The sequence below is a fragment of the Oppia nitens genome, unplaced genomic scaffold (assembly GCF_028296485.1).
Source record: "Oppia nitens isolate AA-2021 unplaced genomic scaffold, nextdenovo-longstitch-racon4-pilon3 scaffold14_pilon_pilon_pilon, whole genome shotgun sequence".
NCBI classification, from domain to species: Eukaryota; Metazoa; Arthropoda; class Arachnida; order Sarcoptiformes; family Oppiidae; genus Oppia; species Oppia nitens.
Window position 1 is genome coordinate 2,205,835 of NW_026533193.1, and position 18,331 is coordinate 2,224,165.

The 18,331-nt window shown below is 27.5% G+C and overlaps 2 protein-coding genes across 3 annotated transcripts; both read left to right on the forward strand.

Annotated features, from left to right (window-relative positions):
• Nucleotides 1-12,169: 12,169 nt before the first annotated feature.
• On the forward strand, nucleotides 12,170-13,732 carry LOC128961382 (serine protease HTRA3-like). 2 transcript variants are annotated; one of them, XM_054307618.1, is made up of 4 exons: nucleotides 12,170-12,245; nucleotides 12,321-13,147; nucleotides 13,246-13,420; nucleotides 13,545-13,732. In XM_054307618.1, exons 1-4 carry the CDS (start codon nucleotides 12,223-12,225, stop codon nucleotides 13,729-13,731), a joined length of 1,212 nt encoding a protein of 403 aa, XP_054163593.1. In that variant the 5' UTR covers nucleotides 12,170-12,222; the 3' UTR covers nucleotide 13,732. The 2 variants fall into 2 exon arrangements, with proteins under 2 accessions (XP_054163593.1, XP_054163601.1); XM_054307626.1 differs by having other exon boundaries at nucleotides 12,417-13,147.
• A 641-nt stretch (nucleotides 13,733-14,373) lies between these two features.
• LOC128962859 (serine protease HTR4-like) lies at nucleotides 14,374-15,760 on the forward strand. The gene is made up of 3 exons (XM_054309262.1): nucleotides 14,374-15,175; nucleotides 15,270-15,444; nucleotides 15,574-15,760. Exons 1-3 carry the CDS (start codon nucleotides 14,374-14,376, stop codon nucleotides 15,758-15,760), a joined length of 1,164 nt encoding a protein of 387 aa, XP_054165237.1.
• The last annotated feature ends 2,571 nt before the right edge of the window (nucleotides 15,761-18,331 follow it).

Consider the following 18,331-nt stretch of genomic DNA (forward strand, 5'->3'; position numbering starts at 1 on the left):
ACAGTTACCGGAACAGTCGGCAATAGAAGAGACATATATATTGGTGGCTCGAGTATTGTACGTTGAATATCATCTGGATCTGGCAGTCATACAACTTGTAGAAATGCAAAATATTAGTAACGATCTTCCCGTTATGTCAGTGTCTAGACGTCAGCACGAACTGGGTGAACAGGTAGCCATTTTGGGTCACGGTAAAGGCCAGTATTGGACAGTCTATGTCGGCTATATTACTACAAATACATCATTTGATACCATATCGGAGACACAGTATGTACCGTTGTTTAGTAGATTAGACGAATCTGAATCGTTTTGTTGTCATAAATCAAATACAATTCCCGGTACGTCCGGTGCGCCTATGGTTGACGCCAATTATCAGATCATTGGAATCAATTTTGGTGCATTGGGTCCATTGGACAACAGTCCAAAAACCGGCACCCATACTAAAACTGTAAAGAGTATGTCACACATACATACATACATATATATATACCTATATTTATGTTATTGTAAATTATATATATATATATATATTTGTTATCATTAGATATCAAATTAGAAAAATTAATTTAAATACACATTTTTTTGTTGTTGTAATCATAGAGTTTATTGAAAGAGCCAATAGGTATCTCATGTCAAACGAATGGGAAACGGAAATATATAATCGATATAAACCTTATTTACCAAAATGTTGTAATCAATTGGGTATTGCTTTGTCCAACAATACTGATATTAACACCGATTTTATGGTCGTCGATGTTATTGACAAACGCATGTAATGTATTATATATTTCTGTTTATATAATCCAAAAAAAAACATCAAAATTTGATTATTTAATGAGTTTTAAAAAAAATAATATTTCAAACACTACTGTCGTATACGACTGATAGGACTGAACTTCAGATCAATGATATGATAGTTGAAATCAATGGCCAATCGTTTACAGATATCAGCCAAATGACTGATGCTATCGATAGTTTCGTTGATGACATTACTTTGATTATCAATCGTAACAATAATGTAATGACAGTGAATGTCAGTGGTTTTGATTACGATTGTATACCACTTGTGTTTTAATAGATATTTTTTAAAAAAAAATATTGTATTTTGTTTTTGTATTTATTTATTAAAAACTAAATTGTATTTATTTTATTACTAAATTAATTATTTGTTTTTCATAATAAAGTGTTCAATCAATACTTATTGTATTAAATGTATATTTATTTTAGATTATTTATAATAAACATAATACAAATGTTTGAAATAAAAAATATCTTATAATAATAATTATTAACTTATGATAATAATAAATTTATAACAAAAAATAAAAATAAATTCATACCTAATTTTTTTTGGTATTAATGTTGATTTGATGTTTTAAAATAAATTGATTCATCGATTACTACACATTAACAATTATATAACAGATAATAATAATAATTAATTACGTAAAAACAACAATTCAGTATAATCTGATTGACATTAATGTAATATTAATTTGAAATTAATTAACAAGAATTAATAATTTTAACTAAATTGGCAGTTAGTTTAAAGATTTTTTTTTTAATGAGTTTTTAAACTAAAAAAATGTCAATTGTGTTGTTCATAGTGTACTAAAAATATAATGAGTTTTTACAGTAAAAGGTATGTTCAAATAAATCTAATGATTTTTTTGTTTGTTTTGTTTATTCATTTATAAAAATCTATTGATTATTAACTTTATTTGAAACTGATATTGAAATTTGATTGCTTGTTATATAAGAGATTAAAAATTAAAATTATTATTTACTTTACTTTAAAAAAAATTTGAATCAGAAATTTGCTGCTATTGTCGGCATCATTGCTAACGTCGTCGACAGTATATCTTAAGCGCCGACAACAGGCCAAACATTTACCGCCGCCACTGATTTGCCAGTCGGGCCAACAAATGTCTAACCGTATTAGTAATAATAACTCAATAATTAAATGGATAACTAGGGCTCATATGTTTGATGTGGACATTGAATACTTGAATGACAACTACAAGAATAGTGTGCTTTTGTTGTTAGGTCTCGGCTATGATGACAACGAATCAATGAATTCATTTGGAACGGCAGTCATAGTGAACGCCGCCGAAAATATTGCCGTCACTAATGCTCATGTAGTGGCCGGCTATGGCTATATGTTAGCCCAAACACATTTCCCGGCCCAAACCAAACAGTTACCGGAACAGTCGGCCATAAAATTGACACATACATTGGTGGCTCGAGTATTGTACATTGAATATCATCTGGATCTGGCACTGATAAAACTAGTAGAAATGCAAGATTTTAGTAACAAACATCCCGTTATGCATGTATCGGATCGTCCACACGAACTGGGCGAACAGGTAGCCATTTTGGGTCACGGTGCTAGACAGTGGTGGACAGTCTATGTCGGCTATATTACTACAGACACACCATTTGATACCATATCGGAGACACAGTATAAACCGTTTGATTGTAGATTAGGCGAATCTGAATCGTTTTGTTTGCATCAATCAAATACAATTCCCGGTACGTCCGGTGCGCCTATGGTTGACGCCAATTATCAGATCATTGGTATCAATTTTGGTGCATTATCTTTATTAGCCAACATTCCAAAAACCTCTACCCATAGTAAATCTGTAAACGGTATGTCACACATACATACCTATATATATACCTATATTTATGTTATTGTAAATTAAATATATAAATATATATATATATATATATATATATTTGTTATCATTAGATATCAAATTAGAAAATTAATTTTTAAAACACATTTTTTGTTGTTGTTATAATCATAGAGTTTATTGAAAGAGCCGATAATTATGTCCAGTCAGACAAACGTGAAATGGAAAAATTCAATCGATATAAACCTTATTTACCAAAATGTTATCAACAATTGGGTATTGCTTTGTCCAAAAATACTGATATTAACACCAATTTTATGGTCGTCGATGTTATTGACAAACGCATGTAATGTATTATATATATTACTGTTTATATAATCCAAAAAAAACATAAAAATTTGATTATTTAATGAGTCTTTTTTTTAAATATTGCTAAAACACTACTGTTGTATACGTCTAATAGGACTGTACTTCAGATTAATGATAAGATACTTGAAATCAATGGCCAACCGTTTACCGATATCCAGCAAATAACTGATGCCATTAAAAATAGTTTCGATGATTACATTACTTTGAGTATCAATCGTATCAATAATGTAATGACAGTCAAAGTCAGTATTTTATATTACGATAGTATACCACTTTTGTTTTAATAGACATATATAAAAATACTTAAACTAATTATATTTATTTTATTACTAAAATATTTGTTTTTCATAATAAAATGTTCAATCAATACTTAATAATCGTATTAAATGTATATTTATTTTTACTTTAATTATAATATACAATGATATCTTATAATAATAATAATCATATGATAATAATAAATTTATAACAAAAAAAAATCAAATTTCATTTTTTTAATAAATTCATAAGTAATTTTTTGATATTAATGTTTGTTTGATTTTTTTTATAAATAAAATAATAATAAATTTTGATTCATCGATTGCTTCACATTAACAATTATATATATAAAAAAAAAATATTAATTACCTAAAAACAACAATACTATATAATCTTATAATGTAATATTAATTTGAAATTAATTAACAATAATTAATAATTTTAACTAAATTGGCAGTTAGTTTGAGGTTTTTTAATGAGTTTTTAAACTAAAAAATATCAATTGAGTTACTTATCACGAAATAAAATGAGTTTTTACAGTAAAAGGTATATTCAAACAAATCTAATGATTTTTTTATTCAATTATAAAATCTATTGATTATTATTGATGTTCATTTGAAAGTGTTATATAAGAGATTAAAAAACAATTCAATTATTAAATTTAATATTAATTTTGATTAAATTGACAGTTAGCTTATGGTTTTTTTAAAATGAGTTATTAAACTAAAAAATATCAATTGTGTTGCTTATCGTACACTAAATGGGGGTTCTTTACTATAGCTGCCACTTGTTGTTCATGCGATTAATATATAATACAATTTTAACGATAAATATACTAATATCGCGTGAATTACAATTAATTTATTATACATTAAATTAGAGAATGTTGTCTAACATTGATGAATCATATGTCTGTCTTGAAAGTTATGTGTGTATTGAAAGTTATGTCTGTATTGGTATTATGGTTATTAAGTATTAGTGTTTGTCCCATTACATAACCTGGTGTTCGCCTCTCAACCTTAAGCTAATTATAATGGTATTACACAAATGTTAACATAACCTAACCTAATGTATTAGTGTTCGCTCCGTTACCTAACCTGGTGTTCGATCCGCAACCTTAACCTAATTATAATGGTATTACACAAATGTTAACATAACCTAACCTAATGTATTAGTGTTCGCTCCGTTACCTAACCTGGTGTTCGATCCGCAACCTTAACCTAATTATAATGGTATTACACAAATGTTAACTTAACCTAATCTAATTAATTTAATAACATTTGTTATGTAGAAAATTTTATTTTTTTTAATTTAACATTTATTTACAATAAAAATTAATTGTAATTCACGCGACATTAGTATATTTATCATTAAAATTGTATTAAATATTAATCGCGTGAACAACAAGTGGCAGCTATAGTAAAGAACAGCCCACTAAATAAAATGAGTTTTTACAGTAAAAGGTATATTCAAACAAATCTAATGATTTCTTATTATATAAGAGATTAAAAAACAATTCAATTATTACTTTACCAAAAAAACTTGATTCAGAAATTTGTTGCTATTGTCGACATTATTGTTAACGTCGTCGACAGTATATCTTAAGCGCCAACAACTGGCAAAACAATCACCGCCGCCATTGATTTGCCAGTCGGGCCAACAAATGTCTAACCGTAATATTGATAATAAGTCACTAACTAAATGGATAACTAGGGCTCACATGTTTGATGTGGACATTGAATACTTGAAAAACAAATACAAAAATAGTTGCTTACAAATACAAATATGCTTTTGTTGGGATACTTTAGTAACAATTTATACTAATACTAATATAATTAGGAAAATTTAAAATAAATACATAAAAGTAACAATATATCCGACATTATATTGTAATATTGAAATTATTAAATAATATATAATTCAAAAATAATAAATAATAGTTTTTCTTTTTAAACATTAATTGACAATTAGTTTGTGTTTTTTAAGTTTTAACTAATACTGTATTATCAAAATTATTGTTCATATTATAACTAAACAATGATTCGCTATTATAGGAAAATGTATGACTAAACACAAATCATTAGATAAGTTAATATAGATATAAAATATTTGCAGATTATTTAGTATGTTATTCATACCATCATCGATGACTGTAATGGCATACAACGGGTGGCAAACAAATAGCTGTAATAATATCAAACTGTTTGGCAACTGGTTGTCCGACATCAATGGATTCACTGTAGCATCGGATCCGTGGCTAACAACACGATCGGCACAGACTATCAATGATAAGGACATCAATATTGAGGACATTAAGTCCGAGTTCGACCAAACAGTGGTCAAAGTTGTGATTCCGTCGTTTAAGGACAGCAATCAATTCATATCGTTCGGCAGCAGATTTCGGGTCATTGGCCACGAAATGATGATCATTACTAATGCACACGTAGTTCGTGGCAGTCATTTAGTCAAAGTAGAAATGTATTTTAATGGACAGTTAGATTCATATCAGGCCAGTGTGGCCTATGTTGAGCGGCACCGGGATCTGGCACTTTTGGAGCTTAAAAATCTAGACAGCGATCATTTTCTAGGCAAACCGTTTGACCGACGGATCGATATTTTTGGAAAACCAGTGGCCAGTATTGGTCATACAGAAACATTGGGTGAAAAATCATGTCAATCTGGTATTGTCCAGACGGTCGGTATTACTGTTGGCCAACATCGCAAATCCGGACGAATCATACCATTTAGTATTGACGACTTGTGTCCACTTGTAATGCATTCGGCACCCATATTACGGGGCTATTACGGTCCTAACATCTGAGGCCAATGTGATGGGTGTTCAGGTTTTGTATATACTTCGAGAAAATTTTTATTTTGCCATTCCTTGCAGTGAAATATTAGGTAATAATAATAATAATACATATAATTTATATATAAGGGGGGGGTATTACATGTATATTTATATGATATAAATATACATGTAATACCCCACTTATATCTATGCCTATACCTATTTGCATTTATATATATATATAATAATAATATTACGGTATATACTGTAATATAATTTAAATAATAATTGAAATTAAATCCAATTTTTTTTAAAATAGATTTTATTGAAAATAGTAAACAATATGCAAATAAATTCAATAATAGACAATTGAAACGCAAAAAGTACTATAAATTGAAACCGGGATATAAATTAGGACTTATTGTTTCCAATACCTATGAAAACAATACTGAGTTTAAAATTGAGAATATAATACCTGAATCGCCTAATGTGTAAGTAATATACATATATATAATATATTTTTGTTATTGTTGTAAATTATTATGATTTGTTTATTTGTATGTATAGTAAATATATTGGTCAACAAATTGGTAGTACAGATATCAAACAATTTTCAAGTAATCTCAAGTGTATTACAGCTAATAAAACTAATATTAAAGTTAGAATAAGGAATAAGACTAACAATCAATTGCAGATAAAATGGTTAAATGTTATCGATTATAATGAAACAAATTTACCCATTATTTTCTAATTTCTACTTTATTATCATAAAATTTCTCAAAAATATATGTTTTATTATTTTAAAAAAAAACTTAAATAATAATAATAATTTGCTTATTGTATACATAGATATAAATAATGATAAAGATATAGATAGTAAAAAATTATTGTATATTTATTTAATTTTTTTCGTACTAAATATATAGATTAATATATAAATAAAATACAATTTTACAGATTTATAGTTTAATTCATTATTTTGTTTTTAATTTAATAATTAGTAAGTTTAGTTTTAAAACAAATATGTAGTTAAATAGGTTTTTATTTTATGAACTAAAAAAATAGTAGATTATTAGTAGATATGTTTTTTTTGAAACAAATTACAAAAAAAATAATTTAGATTTTTTTGTTATAATTTATAGTTTGAAACTAAATATATTTGGATTGTATTCACAAAAATATAATTTTTTTCTAATCTAATCAAAACTTTTTCAGTTTTTTGTTGTTGACATTTTGTTTAGTATTATTTACTAAAATTATTAAAACTATTAAACTATTCTATCAATTAATTAATAGTAATAAAAAAAGTAAAACATGTTAACTGATGTTAATTATATAACACGTGTTAGTTTATATTATTATAATAAAACGCGCGACTCATTTTTTCATCTTTTTTGCTAATCCTAATCATTAGATATATATATATTTAATTTATCATTAGATTTTAATGTATATATTGTTATAATATTACAAATATTAAATCATAATTTTTTGAAAAAAATTAAGTTAATTATTATTGATTTATCATCAATTGACAGTTGTGTTAATGTTTTAATAATTTTTTGAATGCCTACTAAACTACTACTGTTTAATACTACTACTGTTAATACTTTCTATTAAAAAAAATCGATGTATTTAACTAAAAGGTATGTCCAGACAAATCAATTATTAATTTCTACTGTTATTGTTTCTAAGTATTTCTATTAATTTAAACAAAATTAATTAAAAAAATAAATAAAATTCCCAGAAATATTCTGTTATCGTCGGCTTCATTGCTAACATCATTGGCTTTATACACTAATCGCCGACAACTGGCCAACAAACAGCCACCACCACCACCACTGCCGACAATGATTTGGCAACAATCGGTCGGACAAATGTCTGACCACCGAAATAATGCCAATTCTAATAATAATAATAATAAGCCATCGATTGAATGGTTGAGTAGAAGGGCTCACATGTTTGACATAGACATTGAATACTTTAAAAACAATTACGAAGAAAATGTGATTGCATTGTATGGTTACCAATATGTCGACAATAAGATTATGGGAGTCGGAACAGCAGTCATGTTTAATGACGACCAAAATTTGGCCGTTACTAATGCTCATGTAGTGGCCGGCTTTCACCACATGTTAGGCAATACATGCTTCCCAGAGCCGACCAAAAAGTTAGATGAACAGCCGGACGTCGAAATGTCTACTGAATTCATTGCCCGAGTAGTATATGTTGAATGGCAACTGGATCTAGCACTGGTACATCTATATGAAATGGACATCTACGCAATGCAGTTGCATCCATTGTATCCGGCCGATCGTCAACTGGAACTGGGCGAATCGGTAGCCATTTTGGGTCACGGTTGGGGCCAGTTGTGGTCAATCAGTGTCGGCTACATAACTGCTTATACAATCATTGATACTATAAGTGCGACAAATCATGAACCGACTTCCGATAGGTTAGACAAACGGGAACTGTTTGTCGTACATAAGTCCTCTAGTATTTCGGGAACATCGGGTTCACCTATAATTGATGCCAACTTTAACATTATTGGCATTCATTTTGGTGGAGTAATATCCAATGATCGCCTTAAACTTGACACTCATTATAAAAGTGTAAAAGGCATGTATACATATACAAACATATATAGATATATAATTAATATTTAATAATTACTACAATATTACTATATTTACTATTATTTTTTGAAACACAGAATTTATGCGAAGAGGCATTAATTACATGCAATCTGAGGACAGGTTAGACGATGAAGACTATCGTATTTATTGTTATGCATCTGTTATGACCAATCAATTGGGTATAGTTTTAGCCAAAACTACTGATGATATTGACATCAGTTTTACGATAGTCGATGTCATCAACAATCGACAGTAAGTTGTTTTTTATAACATTATAATACTAACAACAATATAAACAACAACTAAGCAATGATTTGATATTTTTAGCAATGATTTATACTATTCACTACTAATTTATTTATTTATTTAAGTTAATTAAAATATGTACTACTAATACTAATAATTTATTATTTAATATATAAAATAATAATAATAATAATTATAGGTCTGAACTGAAAATCAATGATATAATACTTGAAATCAATGGCCAGCCGTTTACCGATATCAGCCAAATGACTTATGCCATTATATATAGTAATATAATTGTTTTGACGATCAGTCGTAACAATGATGTAAGTCAACAGTCAGTTCATAGTTTTGACGATATTAAGCTACAAGTGTTTTAAAATATTAAATCTAAAAAAAATTATATATAATATTCAATTGAATTCAATTGAATTCAATTATTATTAAAATTAAATTTCATACTAAATATATAAAAATTTTGTATAAATAATTATATATAAATTTATTCTCAACTAATAGTATTTTTCGTGTTTTTCATATACTATATAATAATTTGTAACTTTTTAATATTAAATTGTATTTTCATAATATAATATTAAATACATATTTCTATATAAAAATAGCTTATTTTTTAATAAAGTTATTTAATTAATGAATAATTTAAACTTATAAATTTTTACTTTTAAATCAGAAATTGCTTATTAATGTCTTCAACACTGATATTAAATAAAACAATTAAAATACGCGACATTAATAACTTATAAGTTAGAAATTGTTTTAAATATTAATATCGTTACAGCAAATGTATGCTATAATATATAATAATTATTGATTAATTGGCAGTTAATTAGTGTTTCAAATTGAAACTTTTAATACGTTATTCAATAACTGTTTAGTTCATAATCTACTATACAATGATTTTCTATTATACTAAAAGGTATATCAAATCAAATTAAATATATTATTAATAACTTTATAAACAAATCAATTTCACTCTAACTGTAATACAGAAATTTTCTGCTTTCGTCGGCTTCAATGCTAACATCATTGGCTTTATATACTAATCGGCGACAACTGGCCCACTACTGGCCCAATACTACTATTGTTAATACTTTCTATAAAAAATCGATGTATTTAACTAAAAGGTATGTCCAGACAAATCAATTATTAATTTCTACTGTTATTGTTTCTAAGTATTTCTATTAATTTAAACAAAATTAATTAAAAAAAAATAAATAAAATTCCCAGAAATATTCTGTTATCGTCGGCTTCATTGCTAACATCATTGGCTTTATACACTAATCGCCGACAACTGGCCAACAAACAGCCACCACCACCACCATTGCCGACAATGATTTGGCAACAATCGGTCGGACAAATGTATGACCACCGAAATAATGCCAATTCTACTAATAATAATAAGCCATCGATTGAATGGTTGAGTAGAAGGGCTCACATGTTTGACATAGACATTGAATACTTTAAAAACAATTACGAAGAAAATGTGATTGCATTGTATGGTTACCGATATGTCGACAATGAGATAATGGAAATCGGAACAGCAGTCATTTTTAATGACGACCAAAATTTGGCCGTTACTAATGCTCATGTAGTGGCCGGTTTTCACCACATGGTAGCCGATACATGCTTCCCAGAGCCGACCATAAAGTTAGACGAACAGCCGGCCGCCAAAATGTCTACTGAATTCATTGCCCAAGTTGTATATGTTGAACATCACCTGGATCTGGCACTGGTACATCTATATGAAATGGACATCACCGCAATGCAGTTTCATCCATTGAATCCGGCCGATCGTCAACTGGAACTGGGCGAATCGGTAGCCATTTTGGGTCACGGTTTGGGCCAGTTGTGGTCAATCAGTGTCGGCTACATAACTGCTTATACAATCATTGATACTATAAGTGCGACAAACTATGAACCGTTATCCGATACGTTAGACAAACGGGAACTGTTTGTCGTACATAAGTCCTCTTGTATTCCGGGAACATCGGGTGCACCTATAATTGATGCCAACTTTAACATTATTGGCATTCATTTTGGTGGAGTAATATCCAATGATCGCCTTAAACTTGACACTCGTTATAAAAGTGTAAGAGGTATGTATGCATATACAAACATATATATATATATATATATATATATATACTATATATATATAGTAAATTATTTATTAAAAACAATATTATTATTATTACTATATTTATTATTTTATTTTTTTTTTGAAACACAGAATTTATGCAAAGAGGCATTAATTATATGCAATCTGATGACAGGTTAGACGATAAAGACTATCGTTTGAATTGTTATGCATCTGTTATGACCAATCAATTGGGTATAGTTTTAGCCAAAACTACTGACGATATTGACATCAGTTTTACGATAGTCGATGTCATCAACAATCGACAGTAAGTTGTTTTTTATAACACTATAATACTAACAACAATAACAACAACTAAGCAATGATTTGATATTTTTAGCAATGATTTATACTATTCACTACTAATTTATGTGATTTATTTAAGTTAATTAAAATATGTACTACTAATACTAATAATTAGGTATAAAATTGAAACTAATGATATAATACTTGAAATCAATGGCCAGCCGTTTACCGATATCAGCCAAATGACTTATGCCATTATATATAGTAATATAATTGTTTTGACGATCAGTCGTAACAATGATTTTAGTCAACAGTCAGTCCATAGTTTTGATGACGATATTAAGCTACAAGTGTTTTAAAATATTAAATATAAAAATATATATATATAATATTCAATTGAATTCAATTATTATTATTAAAATTAAATTTCATACTAAATATATAAAAAATTTTGTATAATATAAATAATTATATATAAATTTATTTTCAACTAATATTATTTTTCATGTACTATATAATAATTTGTAACTTTTTAATAATAAATGGTATTTTCATAATATAATATTAAATAAATATTTCTATATAAAAATAGCTTATTTTTAATAAAATTATTTAATTAATGATTATTTAAACTTAAAAATTTTTACTATTAAATCATAAATTTTTTGTTATTATCAGGCAACACAGATATTAAATAAAACAATTAAAATACGCGACATTAATAACTTTTAAGTTACAAATTGTTTTAAATATTAATATCGTTACAGCAAATGTATGCAATAATATATAATAATTATTGATTAATTGACAGTTAATTAGTGTTTCAAATTGAAACTTTCAATACGTTATTCAACAAATGTTTAGTTCATAATCTACTATACAATGATTTTCTATTATACTGAAAGGTATGTCAAATCAAATTAAATATATTAATAACTTTATAAACAACAAATCAATTTCACTCACAACTATTAATACAGAAATTTTCTTCTATCGTCGGCTTCAATGTTAACATCATTGGTTGTATATTATACTAATCGCCGACAACTGGCCAAACAATCGCCGCCAATAATTAGACGTCAAGTAGGGCTAGAAATGCTTAACCAGCAAAATAAAGCCAATAATACTAATAAGCCATGGATTGAATGGTTAAGTAGAGCTCACATGAAGTTTGAAGTTGACTTAAAAAAATTGAAACAGGACTACAAGTTTAGTGTAATCGTGTTGATGGGTGTCATATATGAGGACAACGAATCTATCGAAACAATCGGTACAGGTCTCATAATTGATAACAACCGTAATCTAGCCATCACCAATGCTCATGTAGTGGCCGGCTATAACTTTATGTTTGCCCAAACATGTTTTATGGCCAAAACCGTACAATTAGCGGAACAGTCGACCGTCGAGACGACATGTATGACAATAGCACGGGTTGTATATAGTGAGGACAATCTGGATCTGGCAATAGTACAGTTGGCTGAACTACGGGCTTGTCAACAGTTGCCGATTATGTGGCCAAAGTTTTGTCCACCAGAACTGGGCGAACCGGTAGTCATTTTGGGTAACGGCGAACAACAATATTGGACAATCTATGTCGGCTATGTTAACGTTATTCATCCATTGGCTTATCAATCAGTCATAGAGTCTAATAAATCGCAACTTTTTGTAGTACATAATTCAAATGTAACTCCTGGTACGTCCGGTTCGCCTATAATTAACGCCAACTACGATATTATTGGCATTAATTTTGCTGAAATTGATATGACTGACAAATCTAAACTGGGAACCCATAGTCAATGTACAGTTGGTATGATTTAATACAATCAATTTTTTTTAATTAAGTCATTAAACCAATATTTAATATAATTTATTTGAAATGAAATTATTATTATTAATTTATAATAGAGTTTATTCAAAGAGCTATGAAATACGATCAGTCTATGGATAGACTAAACGAAAAACACAATCGTTTCATATATTATACTGAATTTTTGTACAACAAATTAGGTATTATTTTGGCTAAAACTACTGATATTAATAAAACTGGTTTTGTGGTCATCGATATCATAGACAATCGCAGGTTTATAACTATTTATATAATGCTAACAACATAGCAATGATATGATTAGAAATTATATTTAGTTATTTTCAATGCAAATAATAATAATTTATTAATAAAAAATATACCAAATAATAACAATTAGGTTTAAACTACAAATCAATGATATAATAGTCAAAGTCAATGGCCAGCCGTTTGCCGATATCAGCCAAATCACTGATGCCATCAATAGATCTGAGGGTAATATTGATTTGATGGTCAATCGCAACGAAAACATACTACCCGTGAAAGCCAGTAGATTAATTGACATACTTTCGCCAACAATGTTTTAATTAATATTAAAATTAATATCAAAATTAAATCATTAGATTATAAATAATAGTTTATATATTTATGATAATAAAAATTTATAAATTATTCATTTTTTTCATTAAACACAATTATTTAAAAATTAAAATAACATAAATATAAAATACAAGTGTAATTTTATCTTTATTTTTTTTATAAAATTAAAATATGACATTTTATAATAATTAATTTATATAATAGTTATTTGTGTTTTTTTTTTGCTAAATTTCACTTTTTCTAACTAAACATTAAAAAACATTAATTGTTAGAATAGAATATTAATTGTAAAAAAAGTTAAAATAATTACATAATAGCGAGAATATATATACAGTATTTACAAAAAAAAACACAAACATTAAAATTTGAAATTATTAACAATTCATAAGTAATAATTCATAAATAATTATTTTCATTAATTGACAGTTAGTGTTAATTAGTTTGTGTTTCAATTAGTTTTTAAACTATATTATTAATACTGTATTATCAACTGTATTGTTCATAATCTACTGTCCAATACAATGAATTATTTTTATTATACAAAAACGTATGTCTGTCCATACATTTGAATTGATTATATTATTTACTTTGTAATTATAATTAAATTTATCAGAAATTTTCTGTTAGGTATGGCTTCAATGCTATCATCATTGGCTGTATATAATACTAAACGCCGACAATTGACCAAACAATCATCGATAATGATTAGTCAATCGGCCGGACAAATGTCTAACAACCGAAATAATACCAATAATAAGCCATGGATTGAATGTTTAAGTAGAGCTCACATGAAGTTTGAAATTGACTTAAAAAAATTGAAACAGGACTACAAGTTTAGTATAATCGTGTTGTTGAGTATCAAATACGAGGACAACCAATCAATCAATACAATCAGTACAGGTGTCATATTTAATAACAACTATAATCTAGCCATCACCAATGCTCATGTAGTGGCCGGCTATAACTTTATGTTTGCCCAAACATATTTTCAGGCAACAACCGTACAATTAGCGGAACAGTCGACCCTCGAGATGACAATTATGTCAATTGCACGGATTGTATATATTGAGCATAATCTTGATCTGGCAATATTACAGTTGGTTGAACTGGCAGTTGGCCACCAGTTGCCGATTGAATCGCCAATGTTTAGTCCACCAGAACTGGGCGAACCGGTAGTCATTTTGGGTAACGGCGATGAACAAAATTGGACAATCTATGTCGGCTATGTTAACATTGTTTTCCCATTGGCTTATCGATCAATCATAGGGTCGGATAAATCCCAACTCTTTCTAATACATGATTCAAATGTAATTAAAGGTACGTCCGGTTCGCCTATAATTAACGCCAACTACGATATTATTGGTATTAATTTTGCTATAAGAGATATGACTGACAAATCTAAACTGGGAACCCATAGTCAATGTATAATTGGTATGATTTAATACAATCAATTTTTTTTAATTAAGCCATTAAAGCCAATATTTAATATAATTTATTTGAAACACAATTATTTATTATATACTAGACTTTATTCAAAGAGCTATGAAATACGATCAGTCTATGGATAGACTGAACGAAAAGCTCAATCGTTTAAGAAATTATACTGAAGTTTTGAACAACAAATTGGGTATTATTTTGGCAAAAACTACTGATATTAATATCACTGGTTTTGTGGTCCTCGATATCATCCAATATCGCAGGTTTGTTACAATTTATATAATGTCTAACAACAACACATAGCAATGATCTGATTAGAAATAATATTTAGTTATTTTTAATGCAAACAATACTAATTTATTATTTAAAACATACCAAATAATAACAATTAGGTCTAAACTGCAAATCAATGATATAATACTTGAAATCAATGGCCAGCCGTTGACCGATATCAGTCAAATCACTGATGCCGTCAATAGATCTCAGGCTGACATTGATTTGTTGGTCAATCGCAACACAAATATACTACCCGTGAAAGTCAGTAAATTTAAGGACATACTTTCGCCAGCAGTGTTTTAATTAAAATTAAAATCAGTATCAAAATTAAATCATTAGATTATTAATAATAGTTTATAAATTTATGTTAATAAAAATTTATAAATTATTATTTTTTTTCTTTAAACACAATTATTTAAAAATTAAAATCACATAAATATAAAATACAAGTGTAATATTTTACTGTTTAATACAATACTTTATTTATAACAATTTTATCTTTATTTTTTATAAAAAGTAATTTATATAATTGTTATTTATTTTGTTTTTTTTTCATATGCTAAATTTCACTTTTTCTAAATAATTTAGAAAAACATTAATTTTTAGAGCACTGATAGTATAGAATATTAATAGTAAAAAAAAGTTAAAATAATTACATAATAGCGAGAATATATATATACAGTATATCCAAAAAACACAAAGATTAAAATTTGAAATTATTAACAATTCATAATAAATAATTCATAAATAATTATTTTCATTAATTTACAGTTAGTTAATTAGTTAGTGTTTAATTAGTTTTTAAACTATATTATTAATACTATTATTCACAATCTTTTATTGACAATGAATTATTTTTATTATACAAAAAGGTATGTCTGTTCATACATTAAATTGAATTGATTATATTATTTACTTTTAAGCGATTTTTGTGCATTAAATCAATTTTGACTCTAACTATAATAATTAAATTTATCAGAAATTTTCTGTTAGCTATGGCTTCAATGCTAACATCATTGGCTTTATATAATCATAAGCGCCGACAACTGACCAAACAATCATCGATAATGATTAGTCAATCGGCCGGACAAATGTCTAACAACCGAAATAATGCCAATAATAATACTAATAAGCCATGGATTGAATGGTTAAGTAGAGCTCATATGAAGTTTGAAGTCGACATAAAAAAATTGAAACAGGACTACAAGTTTAGTGTAATCGTGTTGTTGGGTATCAAATACGAGGACAACCAATCAATTCATTCAATCAGTACAGGTGTCATAGTTGATAACGACCATAATCTAGCCATTACCAATGCTCATGTAGTGGCCGGCTATACCTTTTTGTTAGCCCAAACATATTTTAAGGCGACAACCGTACAATTAGCGGAACAGTCGACCGTCGAAACGACAATTATGTCAATAGCCCGGGTTGTATATAGTGAACAATATCTGGATCTGGCAATAGTACAGTTGGTTGAACTGGAGTTTGGCCACCAGTTACCGATTGAATCGCCACTGTTTAGTCCACCAGAACTCGGTGAAGCGGTAGCCATTTTAGGTCACGGCGATGACCAAAATTGGACAATCTATGTCGGCTTTGTTACATTAATTACACAAATGTCTGATGAAGTAATTATACAGTCGGATAAATCACAATACATGTGTCTAATACATGAATCCAATTCAATTGAAGGTACGTCCGGTTCACCGATAATTAATGCCAACTACGAGATTGTTGGCATTGATTTTGCTGACATAGATAAGACTGGCATATTTAAAATTGGCACCCATGGTCAAAGTGTTATGGGTATGTTTGATGTGCACACACACACATAAACACATACACACACACACACACATATTTATATATATATATATATATATATTTAAGACAACTTAAAACAATAATATAAAATATTTAAAATTTTATTTATTAAGATTAAGATTTATTAAGATATTATTTTTTAATAATTTGAAATATTTTAATATTTGTTATAGAATTTATTAATAGATGTTTTAACTACAATCAGTCTAATGATAGGCTTATGGATAAATTTAATCGTAAAAAAAAGTTTACTTCAATTATGAACAACAAGTTAGGTATTGTTTTGGCTAAAAATACTGACAGTAGTAATACAACTAGTTTTGTGGTCATTTATGTCATCAACTATCGCAAGTATGTTACTGTACTTTATATTTGATATTTGACTTTATGTTTGATATGATAATAAATTATTTTTTTTTTGTATATATGTGTGCAAACACTGCTAATTTATTGTCTGATTAATCTATAATAATTAGGTCTGAACTGCAAATCAATGATATGATACTTGAAATCAATGGCCAGCCGTTTGCCGATATCAGCCAAATCACTGATGCCATCAATAGATCTGAGACTAACATTAATTTGATGGTCAGTCGTAATAAAAATATAATACCAGTGAAAGTCAGTAAATTTGTTGACAAACCTATGCCACTAATGTTTTAAATAACATATATATTTTATTATACAGATATTTATTTTATTTTTTATAATTTATAATAAGTTGTTTTTTCATATAAAGTTATAAACTGTATTAAATTTGTATTAATTTTATTTATTTACTAATGTTTAAAACCATAGCATAATAATTATTTTTATTATAAATCAATTTTATATATTATAACCTTATTATAACCATTTTTTGTTTTATATAATAAAGTGATGTTCAAATTGAAAATTTTTAAATACAGTAATAATTATTGTATTAAATTTATTTTAGTTTTCATTATTCAAAAATGATTATCAATTTACTTTAATTTTTGGCTGTTGTATAGTATAGCTGCCACTTGTTGTTCACGCGATTAATATTTAATACAATTTTAAAGTTAA